This window comes from Elephantulus edwardii, unplaced genomic scaffold (genome assembly GCF_000299155.1).
Source record: "Elephantulus edwardii isolate Elephantulus edwardi_28Jun2011 unplaced genomic scaffold, EleEdw1.0 scaffold00003, whole genome shotgun sequence".
Lineage (NCBI taxonomy): Eukaryota > Metazoa > Chordata > Mammalia > Macroscelidea > Macroscelididae > Elephantulus > Elephantulus edwardii.
Window position 1 is genome coordinate 3,382,698 of NW_006399753.1, and position 11,420 is coordinate 3,394,117.

The 11,420-nt window shown below is 49.8% G+C and overlaps 1 protein-coding gene across 1 annotated transcript in view; it reads left to right on the top strand.

Moving 5' to 3' along the window:
• Positions 1–11,420, top strand: part of TRAPPC9 (trafficking protein particle complex 9) — a 403,698-nt gene that overhangs the window by 12,113 nt on the left and 380,165 nt on the right. The window contains exons 2-3 of the mRNA XM_006879266.1: positions 3,901–4,046; positions 6,373–6,501. Of these exons, the coding sequence (XP_006879328.1) occupies positions 3,901–4,046; positions 6,373–6,501 (275 nt within the window). The remainder of the gene's footprint in view (positions 1–3,900; positions 4,047–6,372; positions 6,502–11,420) is intronic.

Below are 11,420 nucleotides of genomic sequence, written 5' to 3' on the forward strand. Positions count from 1 at the left end.
AGGACCATATGGTTCTTGTTCTTTGCCTTGTTGATGTGATGAATTACACTGATTGTTTTCCTTATGTTGAACCATCCTTGCATACCTGTTATGAATCTTGCACTTTTAAGATAAGCACAGTGACTCTTTATGCCAGATTGAAAACAGTGGCTGTCTCAGATATCAATATGCTCTGTCAGCAGTGTTTGTAAAACCCCACGTTTCCCTGGCTCATCGTTTCTGACCACAGTGACCATCTTTCTGTTTGTGAAAGTTTGTCTTCATACAGCTGATACGGGTCTTTGTTCCGCTCACGTTGTTGTTATTGTTATGTGCCGCCGAGTACCCTGTGACTCATAGCGACCCTCTGAACTCTGTCCTGTCCTGAGCATCTCACTGTCTCCGAGACACCTGCCCCTACTGCCCCAGGAATCATTTTTTTTTTGTTTTGAGGCCGACAGGTGGGAGGTTTTACAATAGATCTTTAATTGGTTAGAAGCAAAGTCCATTTAAGAAATAAAATTCAGAGTCTAATGGACTAATATATGATGGTCGTTGCTGTGTGCCGCCTAGTCGAAACTGACTTATAGCTGACCCTCCAGTGGGTTTTCAGAGGCAGCTGAGAGGAGATTGCCCATCTGGAGCCCTGGTGACACAACGATTAAATGCTTGACTGGTAGCTGAAAGGTTGGAGGTTCAAGCCTGTGCAGCAGTTTTGAGAGATGACCTGCTCTAGGAAGGACAAGAACCTGTGAAGCGTGTGGGGCGGCTGACGTGTGTCACAGCGAGTGCGGAGTCAGGTCCGCCCAGCTGCACCTAGCACCACTTGGGAAGTTTGCCTGTGGGAGAGCCGCAGAGATGCTGAGGGAGGGTGACCACGACTGTTTGCATGTTGCTGTCTTTTCCTTGTTGGAAGAGCCCAGCACCTGGAGGAGGAGTGCGTACCTGCCCACCTGGAAGACTTGGAGGCACGCAGGGTGCTGCTGGGCAGGGTGGCTGCACCGTATTCTCAGCAGCACGGGGCACCAGTCCCCTGACACCCGGGCAGCCCCTCGAATTGCTCCATACTATCTGATAACAGAGCTCGGGTGGTCTAATGGCAAGGCGTTGAATTGCCAATACAAAGGTGTGCTGTTCAAATCCACCAGCTGTTCCGTGGGAGAAGGAAGGGCAGTCTCCTGTGCAGTTTACTGCCTCTGGAAACTCACTGGAAGGTCAGTTGTGAGTCACTTCTGCACACATCAACAACAACAACAACAACAACATCTGATAACAGGAGGAGTAAGACTTGCTACCCGGCACTTTCCTCTTGCGACCCAGAAACAGACTTTTTTGATTATGAAGCTGCTTTTTTCCTGGGAAGTCAGAGAGCAGCAGAAGCATGTGAGCGCCTTTGGGCTGAGACCTGGATGTAGCCCCCGTGCTGCCCTGTCCTGGATGCCTCGGGGTTCAGTTTTAGGAGGGAGGGCCAGTACCGCTCCACCCTGTGGATAGCGTGCTTTAGTTCTCACACCACACAGAGACTGTAGTGGGCAGTGGGTCACAGGCATTTTTTGTGTCCCAATGCCTGTCTGTGTTGTGCCTGACGTTATGTCTGTGCTGTGCTGGAGTCTATTAAAGGAGCCCTAGTGGTGCAGTGCGTCAGGTGTTTGGCTGCTGACTGAAAGGTCTGCAGTTTGAATCCCCTGCAGCTCCAAGGGAGAAGGCTGGTCAGTCTCCTGGAGCGACCTACCACCTTGGAGCCTGATGGGAGAATGGCCAAAATGCGGTGCAGAAATGTCTCCCGGCCCCCACAGACTCGCTTGGTGTAGAGTTGCACAGACCTTAAGTTTCAAAGCCGTCCAGCCCCTGTGGCGTGTGAGAAGAAAAAGAGAGAGAGAAGTGCGTCCAGGGCGGTGGTTTGTACCCAGAGCTTAGCCGCTCGCTTGGTGATGACCTGATGACCGCTGTGATGACTGATGCTGCTCTGAGGGAGATCCAGCCGCAGCTCTGCTCGTTCTGAGGACCGTCAGAGTTACCCAGGGGCGTAGGCAAGGACAGTGGTTAGGAGCGGCCTCGGCTGAGGCCTGCGGTCCGCACGGGGCAGAGGAGCGCCCCAGGGCTCAGAGCTGACAGGGGTCCTGCTAGGAGGAGGTGGGGGCTGTTGTGCAGGGTTGTAGGCGCCTGGCTTTTTGTGGATAATGAGGGGCAGCAAAGACCTAGCAGGCACTGCTGTTCAGGAAAGGAGCTCCTGCTTGTACCTGTGTCGAGAGCTGTGTGAGACGGATGGCTGGGGACGATCACAGCCCTTCGGAGGGTCCCCTGATGAGTAAGCCTCCTGTGGCCAGCAGAGCCACGTGACTCCCAGAGACCTCACATGACTGCTGGATTCTGATTCTCGGAGACCCCGCAGAGCAGAGGAGACTGCCCCAGGGTCTCTGAGGCTGCTGTGTGGAGAAGCTGACTGCTACGTCGTCCTCCCTTGAGGTGGCTGTGGGTTCAAAACCCCACCATTGGATTAGTAGCCCAACACTTAACCACTGTGCCTCTAAGGCTCCTTTTTGGAGTTTACAGTTAATATAAGATGTTCTAGGAGCATTCAGTGGGGCCACCTTGCTCCATATGTGGAGGGCAGGGACAGAGAAGGCCTCCCGGGGAAACCTGGCCCTGCAGAGGGGGCTTCCCTGGTGGGGAGGGGGTGTGGGAGCGCTGGATGAGAGAGCTTGCAGACCACGCCTCTCCTGGATCCACAGTCAGAGCGTGCTAGGATCAGGTTTGTGCTTGGGTCGCTGGGCTCTGTGTGTGTGCTCTGTGCGTGGGTGGGGAGAGCCCAGAGGCCTGTTAGAAAGTTCTTGAGGTCCCCTGGGAGCCAGAGGGATGGTGGTCGTCTCAGGGACATACGAGGTGGGGTCCAGGCTTGGGTTTTATCTTGGGGGGACCACTGTGGCTCTGCTTTTCCCTTCACCTCGAGTTCTGCTCTAAACTCAAGCAGTTTTGGGGTAGCAAAGCCCATTTCAGGGGAGCAGTCTTTGTGGAGTGTGCTGTGTTCATCCTGATATAGGCTTTGGGTGGTACTGAGGCCCGTCAGTCCTCATTGTTTAGTGAGAAACTTCAGCGCTTGACCTCCTTAGAGCTGTCCTACCCTTGATAAGGTTGCTGTACTTAGGGATGGGTGCCTGGTGGTGCAGTGTGTGGTGTATTGACTGCCAACTGGCAACTCGAATCCATGCTCTAAGGAGGAAGATGGACAGTGTCCTCCGTAAAGATTACGGTCTTAGAAACCGATGGAGGATGGGCACTGGCCAGGGAATTGTGGTCAGCTGCCATTGCTCTTTAAACAGTCCTGTCTCTTAGAAATCGAGTATCTAAGAGCCGAGGAGTGACAGAGGTTGATCTTGGGTCTGATTGTCTTGGTTCTGGCTGGGAGTTTGGGGCCTGGGCATTACTGAAATGTGATGTGAATTGAGGGGAGATCCAGAGGCCCCCCCCCCAAGCGTCTGTGACCTTGTCCTTAGACAGGGAAGATGAAATGGTTTGTTCACCAGAGCAAAGAGGTGGCTTAAAAGAGGCAGTGTTATGTCTTTAGACAATGAGATTGAGAATGAGAGGGTCTCAGAGGAGGAAGGTGGAACATGATAGATTTTGCAAAAAATAAGGTTTCTTGTTTGGGGCACTAGGGAAAGGAAGGTGTGTTCCTTCCCTCCGGTGCTGTCCAGGCTGAGACACTGGTTAGCTGGATGAGGTAGCCAAATGGTGGGTGTTACTGGGGGGGAGAAGACCCCAGCTTGCACACCCAGCGTGCGCTTTGTTGGCTTCTCCCTAGAGCCTGAAGCCCCCCCCCCCGCCCGCATTTGCTGTAGTGGGAGGCTCAGAGGGGCACCCCGGGTGGGTGGTTGGGGCAGGCCCATGAGTAACGATGGCTGCTCTGCCTTGGTCTTGTAGACACTACAAGAAGCGGTGCCAGGGGCGCATGCGGAAGCACGTCGGGGACCTGTGTCTGCAGGCTGGGATGCTGCAGGACTCGCTGGTGCACTACCACATGTCTGTGGAGCTGCTGCGCTCTGTTAACGACTTCCTGTGGCTCGGAGGTAAGAGAATCGCAGCCCAGAACTGGCGCTCAAAGGACCAGATGTGCTTTGATACAGCTGCACTGTCCAGGTGTCCATCGACAGGGTCCGAGATCTGGCTGCTGCTCTAACAGATACCAGACTGGATGACTTTAACCCCCAGAAATGTGCCCTCTTACAGTTCAGCAGGCGGGGCCCCACTTCAGGGCAACTGCTGTTGGAGGAGTTTCCTCAGCATCTGTAGGTCTGACATTCCTGAAGATTGACCCATGCTGCACCCTGCCCCAGCATCCAGGAGCTTCCCAGCGCAGGGAGCTTGTCCAAAGGTTGTGGTCCACTCCTGGCCATTCTTTCTTAGTGGTGCAGAGGTCTCTGGGTTGGTCCCAACTCTCAATTCACTTTCAGATTCATTTTTTCATAGGGGATAATTCATAACATTCACGTGATATCACTACTGATGTGTGTTTTGGGGGCACTCAGTTCACCCCATGCCAGACAACACAGGGTGTATCATCTTGTTGAGTCCCCGTGCAGAGGAGCCGGGGCAATGGTGTCAGATGAGTCCGTGCACCGTGGAGGCACACAAAGACCATGGCCGCGCATGGAAAAGAGCAGCAAATGGAGAAATGAGATGATCGGAGGTCGGTGGTGGGGCTTCGTGTGCGGGGGCGATGAATTTACCTTGGTGGAGTGGGACACCTTGAAGAATGTCCCCAGTGTCACTGACTGTACGTGCATACGTTCACCATGTTAGAACGTAAATAAAAGGAAGGAGGGGGCAGGCCGCCCTGTGCCAGAGCTCGGGCACTGTCTGGGGTCCCCAGCATCGCCTCCCACACAGCCGCCCTTGCCCCACGTGGTTGTGCTTGAAGCACGTCCTTCCTGAGTCTACACTGACATGTATCCTGATTGGGGACGAATGAGCCTCCATAACCAAGCAGTCGACTTCTGTGAGGACGAAGGCCACAGAGCCCTCACTTCAGGGGCCTGTGGAACAACGGGGGGCAGACATATCAATGACCGTGAGGCCAGCAGAGGACGGGACAGTGCCCCAGCTGTTGGTAGGGTTGTCACGGTCAGCTGAACTGCTAGCACCTAACGGCAGCGGTGACAGTGAAATGCTGCAGGGCCAATAAAAGCAAGAGAGAATACGGTCAGCTTCAGTCTCATAACTTGACTGTGAGAGGTGGGAAGAGCTAGGAGTAGACGGAAGCAGAAAGAAATAGATGTAGAAGGCCGAGCAGGTGCATCAGCGGGTAGGCGTTCTGGTCCTGCTCTGGTGGGGTTATGTCCTGTATTTTCACATGCACCAGGCTCCTTTCAGTTGAAAGCTTCTCACCCCAGCACCTGACTCATAGCCTACACATGATTTAACATGCTGTCATATGAAAGCATGCTTCCTGAGGCTGTGGGCCATTTGCACATGGCCTTCGAGGCCACTGGCTCCTTGTGGGCTGCCCTTGAGGCCACCGGCCCCTACTGCCTTGAGGCCACTGGGCTCTTGCACACTGCTCTTGGGTGAGGTCTGGAATGTCCTAAGGGCTCTCTGTGCTGCCAGCTTCTGCTCAGACTTGGGGGAAACAATAGCAGCTGTGATCAATTATGTACCCCAAAATATGTGTCAACTTGGCTAGGCCATGACCCTCAGTATTATGTAATTATCCTGCACTCTGTGATCTGTTGTAATTACGTCACCTTTGTAATGGTTACCCATCAGGGTGGGAGCCAGTCATGTTAACAAGATAGGTACCATCTGCAGGATTAGGTTGTATCCTGAGTCAGTCTCTTTTGAGATTTAGAAATTAAACAAGTGAGCAGAGACCAGGGACTTCAGTTCCACCAAGAAAGAAGAGTCAGAAGTGGAGCACTTTGAGTGTTCAGGCTCCTTTGCACCCAGGGTCCCTGTGTTGAGAACTGTGTAGACCCAGGGGAAGAATGATACTGAGACCCCAGAGACCTCCAAGGGGCACCATGCCCACAGATGCTGAAAGGGGACAGGGACCTTCCCCTGGAGCCAGCACCCTAAACTTGGCCTTCTAGCCCCCTAAACTGTTGAGTCTTTGTCAACTTGATGGCACCTGACAACAACTGCAAACTGAGAGAATAAACTTCTCTTTGTTAAAGTCACACATTTTGGCATATTTCTGGTACAGCGGTTTTAGGAGACTGAGACTGGAGGCATATTTCTGTTTGTAACAAAACTAGTGATATTTCAGTGTCATCTTGGTCTTGAAGAAGATTCGGCATTTTCAAATAAAGAACCATTCTCATCACTCTGCTTGGTCAGGCAGTTGAATCGAGACGTGCTCAGGTACTAATTGTGCTTTTTGGTCTGTTCTGTGCCCAGCTGCCCTCGAGGGGTTATGCTCTGCCTCTGTCATCTCTCACTACCCTGGTGGGACCGGCGGGAAGACTGGAGTAAGAAGGTTGCAGGGCAGTTCGCTCCCCACTGAGGCAGCCAACCGACACCGCCCAGGTAAGCCACTCCTTCCTGGGGCCATTGTCCACATGACATCTGGGAAGCCAGCAGGCGGGAGAGGGACTTGTTATTGTCGCTTTCTGAGCTGTGCCTGGCTGGTTCTAAGTGCAGGATGAAGTCAGGCAAGCTGGAGACGACATGAGACAGTCTCTTCTGCTGTCAGTGTTGTAGACCTTGCTGAATCCTGTCACTGGGTCACCTGGCTGCCTCCTTTCTGGAACTTGGGCGGGCAGCTTTCGGTGAACCTAACCTGAGGTTCTGTGCCTGGGCCGTGTCCTTGAACTCTTGTGTGTCCGAGGAGGACAGCTCCTCCCCAGCATTCAGCCTGCATGCAGACTCACGGTGGGGGCTGTTTGTTACTGGTTGATGAAGTTCTCTTAATGACCGAGATCTCCTTTGTTATAGCTGTTAGCATTGAAGAGTGAACGAATGTCTGACATTTAATGAATGCTCTTGCCTTGAGTGGTTCAGGATACAGCCAGGCTTCACAGGCCAGATAGGAAATGACAGAATTCAGAGCTCTAGACCATATGCAGACCGTCCCCTGGAGTTTTAGGGTTCGCCCCTCAAGGAGAAGACCTGCCATAGTTAAAATGCATCAGAAGGGGGGAGAGGGTTGTCTCTTTTACCTAGATTGCACCTTCGGCCACCTTCAGCAGAAGATGCCCCATGATCTGTTCAGTAACGGCATGATCGGAGTCTGCATTGGCTATCTGTAGGCCTGCTCTGTGCAGCCCCACCCCACTGCCTGTGGGTCAGTTCTGACTCCTGGTGACCCTCCGAGACTGTACATCTTCATGGGAGGAGATGACCCATCTTTCTCCCTCAGAGCGGCTAGTGGATCTGAACTGCTGTCCTTTGGGTTAGCGACTTGACACACTGTGCCACCAGGGTTCAGAGTGAATCTGCTCAGATGAGTCTGTAATGTTAATGGTCTTGAAGTTTCTTTATAATTCTCTAGGGCAGCACTCCAGAGGGGGCAGAACCCTCTGAGAAGTGACAGACTCTGCAGGTTGGAGCTGCTCACATCCTGTCAGCTCTGGAGTGCTGAGCTCTCCCCAAGCTCAGAAAGCCGAGAGTGCCCCTAGTTCCTCTTTAAGAGCAAGTCTCCACCTGTGGGCCCGGACGCCTGTGAGGAGGCTTGTGACTGTGTGGGGACTCTGTCTTTTGGGGAATGGTTCTTTGCTGGATGTAGGCAAAAGGATTGCAAGAGGTGAAGAAACAGCTGTGTAGCTTTGTGTAGCTTTGTATAGTGTAGGACACCGAACACTGTACCGTTGAAGACCCTCTGTGGGAACTACACCCAGTGCAGGAGCCGGGGAGACTGGAGGAGCAGTTGTTAGCTCATCTTCAAGCTTCTCTTGAAGGACGGGAGAGGATCTAAACCTTTGAGCAGGCTTCCCTCATGAATACGTGTGTGTATTTAACTTCCACATGAGTTAGTTAATAATGACAGCCTCATTCTGCATCAGAAATTCATGGTGTTTACTATCTGAAACAGATTCAAGCCTGGACTTGAAATACTGAAAGATGCTATTGGCAAAATCTTGAAAAATCCAGAAAGAATCAAGAGAAGATGGAGAGAATACACAGAGACTGTACCAAAAATAATTGGCTGACAAAAACCATTTCAGGAAGTACCGTATGACCAAGAACTAATGGTAATGAGAGAAAAAGTTCAAGGTGCACTGAAGGCATTGGCAAAAAAATAAAGCCCTGGGAATCAGTGTGTTACCGATTGATCTGTTTCAGTAAATAGATGCAGCCCTGGATGTGCTCACCAGTTTGTGCCCGGAAATTTAGAAGACAGCTACCTGGTCAACTAACTGGAAGAGATCCATATTTATTCCTGTTACTAAGAAAGGTGCTCTGATAGAATGTGGAAATTATAGAACAATAATTACTGTCACATACAAGTAAAGTCTTGCTGAATATTAATAATCCAGAATGGCTAGACCAGTGCATTGACAAAGAATTGCCAGGAGCTCAAGCTGGATTTAGAAGAGGCTGTTGCACCAGGTATATCATTGCTTATGTTTTATTGAGTATGCAAAGGCATCTGACTATTTAAATCATAACAAGTTGTGACTGACACTGAAAATGACCATCCCACCACACTTGTGCTCATGTGAAACTTATCTCTAGACCAAGAGTTTCTGAGAACAGAGCAAGGGAATACTGCACGGTTTAAAATCAGGAAAGGGGTGCGTCAGGGCTGTGTTGCTTCTCCATACCTATCCAATCTGCATGCAGAATGAATCATTTAAGGAGCTGGACTTTATGCTTAGGAATGTGGTGTAGGGATCAAAGGAAGACTCATTAAGAAGCCGTTGTTATGCAGATGACGTAACCTTTCTTGACATACTTGCTGTAGCCTTTAATATGAATTACATCTCAACATCAGAAAACAAAGAACCTCACCGCTGGGCCAGTAGGCAGCATCATGATAGATGGGGAAAAGGTTGAAATGTCAGTGATTGCTTGGCTCCATCATCAACACCCTTGGTGCTGGCATTCAAGAAGTCTGAAGATGTGTTACTTTGGGAATATCTGCTGTCAGGAACCTCTTTAAAGTGCTAAGGAGCAGTGATGCAATTTTAAAGACTAAGGTTCCCCTGATCTAAGCCATGGTCTTTTCAGCTACTTGCTGTGCATCTGGTAACCGGACAAGCAGGACAGTGAATGATGATGATGATGATGGAGGAAGGTCGATGCCTGTGACCGGTGCTGTTGGAGAAGAACAAACAGGTGTGCTTTGGACAGAGTGGAGCAGGGCATACTTTATGGGGAGGGAAGCTTCGTCCCGCAGACTCAGGGCCTGCTGTTGGCTGATGCCAGTCCTTGGAGAAAAGACATCATGCTGGGAAGGCTGGAGGGGGTCAGTGAAAGAGAGGAAGACCCTCAAGAAGATGGATTGACATGGTGACAGAAACAAAAGACTCAGATATGGCAGAGATGGGGAGGACGGCACAGCGCAGCGCAAGGTCCAGATCTGTTCTTCATAGGATTGCTGTGATCTGTATTCAACTGGACAGCCCTGAACAAGAGCAGCGCTCTGAAGCCGACTGGGTAGAATACTTAACTCTCCGTCGTATGGAGGGAATATCTCAGCACCACAGCATGAGGAATGACACAGGTCACTTAATATTGGTGTGACCTGGAGCAAGTGGTTTAATCTCCGTGTGCTTCAGTTTTCTTATCTGTTAAATGGGGAGCATCATGATAGATGGTGAAGAGATTGAGATTGTTGACAGCTTCTGTTTGCTTGGCTCTACAGTCAACACTCTTGGTATCAGCAGCCAGGAAATTAAAAGACAAATTGCATTAGGAAAGTCTGCTGTCAGAGACCTCTCCAGAGTACTGAAGAGCAAGATGTCAGTCTGGAGACTAAGGTGCACCTGACACAGGCCATGATCTTTGCAATTACTTGCTATACATCAGAGAGCTGGACAATGCCTACGTAGGATAGAAGGAGAGTTGATGCCTTTGAGCTGTGGTGCTGGAGAAGAGTATTGAATGTTCCATGGACTGCTAGAAGAACAAACAAGTTCATCCTGCAGAGTGTGAAGTCAGGCTGCTCCTTGGAGGCAAGGATTCTGAAGCTTCGTCTGACATACTTTGGACATATTGCAAGGTGGGATCAGTCCTTGGAGAGGGACGTCATTCTTGGGAGGGGGGAGGGACAGTGCAGGAGGGGAAGACCCTCAACGAGAGGGGTTGACCCAGTGACTGGGGTAATGGGGGTAGGTGTGTCAGACAATAATATTGGCACAGGATAGAGCAGGGTTTAGGGCTGTTGTACATGGGGTCACTGTGAGTTGCAGGCAACTTGACGGCACATAACAACAACAACAACAACAACAACCACAACAACAACAACCTGCCTAAGAGGGTGATTGTGAATTCCAAGTGATGTACGCCTCGCTAAGGTACCTGGAATGCTTCTAGCCCACAGAAAGTACTTGATGCTTAGTTGTTGTGTGCTTTTTGGGTTTTCAGAGGCTGTATATTTAATGGGAGGAGCTTGCCTAGCTTTCTCCAAAGGAGCTGCTGGTGGATTTGAACTGCCTGCCTTTTGTTTGGCAGGCCAATTTCCTATCCAGTATGCCACCAGAACTTTATAGGGAAGCACTCAGTTACCTTAGAATAAAGAATGTAGAGATTATTTGTACAGAATTCTATTTTTATAACTTGGATAGATTCCTAGTAAATATCCACTGAAATAAATAATTAATAGAAATTTTTCATTCTGAAATTGACCAAGAACCACTAAATTTAGAAAAAATTGATACAGAATTATGGTGAAGGAATAAACATGTCATCTGTGAATGAAGAAAATGTCCACTTCCAAATATTGCATAGGGCCACTGTTGTAAAATGGGACTGACATCATGGTTGAGTGAAGACAGAAGAGGAGGATAGGAATGATGTATATTGCATTGAAACAGATGAGGGAGAGATCTGTTTAAAAGGGATATATGAATGGGCATTCTTTTTTAAAAAAATTTATTGTTAATTTCAATGAAAATTTACAGAGACTTTGGATTTTCCATTCATTCATTGTTGCACTTTTCTCCCTCCCACCTCCCCCTGTACACTACCAAGTAAAAGAAAAATTCTGTCATTGTTTTACAGTCTGTTCCCACAGGTCCACTCCACTATGCAGCCTTCGCTCTGGACTCCTGTCATGACAGAAATACCTAATCGCATATCCCTTTTAAACAGTTTTCTCCCTCATCTGTTTCAATGCAGGATACATTATTGAACCCATCTTTCTCAGTCTCCTGCCAACCCCATGGTCAGTCCTGTTTTACAACAGTGGCACCATGCAGTATTTGTCTTTTTGTGACTGAGATACTTCACTCAGCATAATATCCTCCGGGGTCACCCATTTTTTTTAAATTTTATTAATTTTA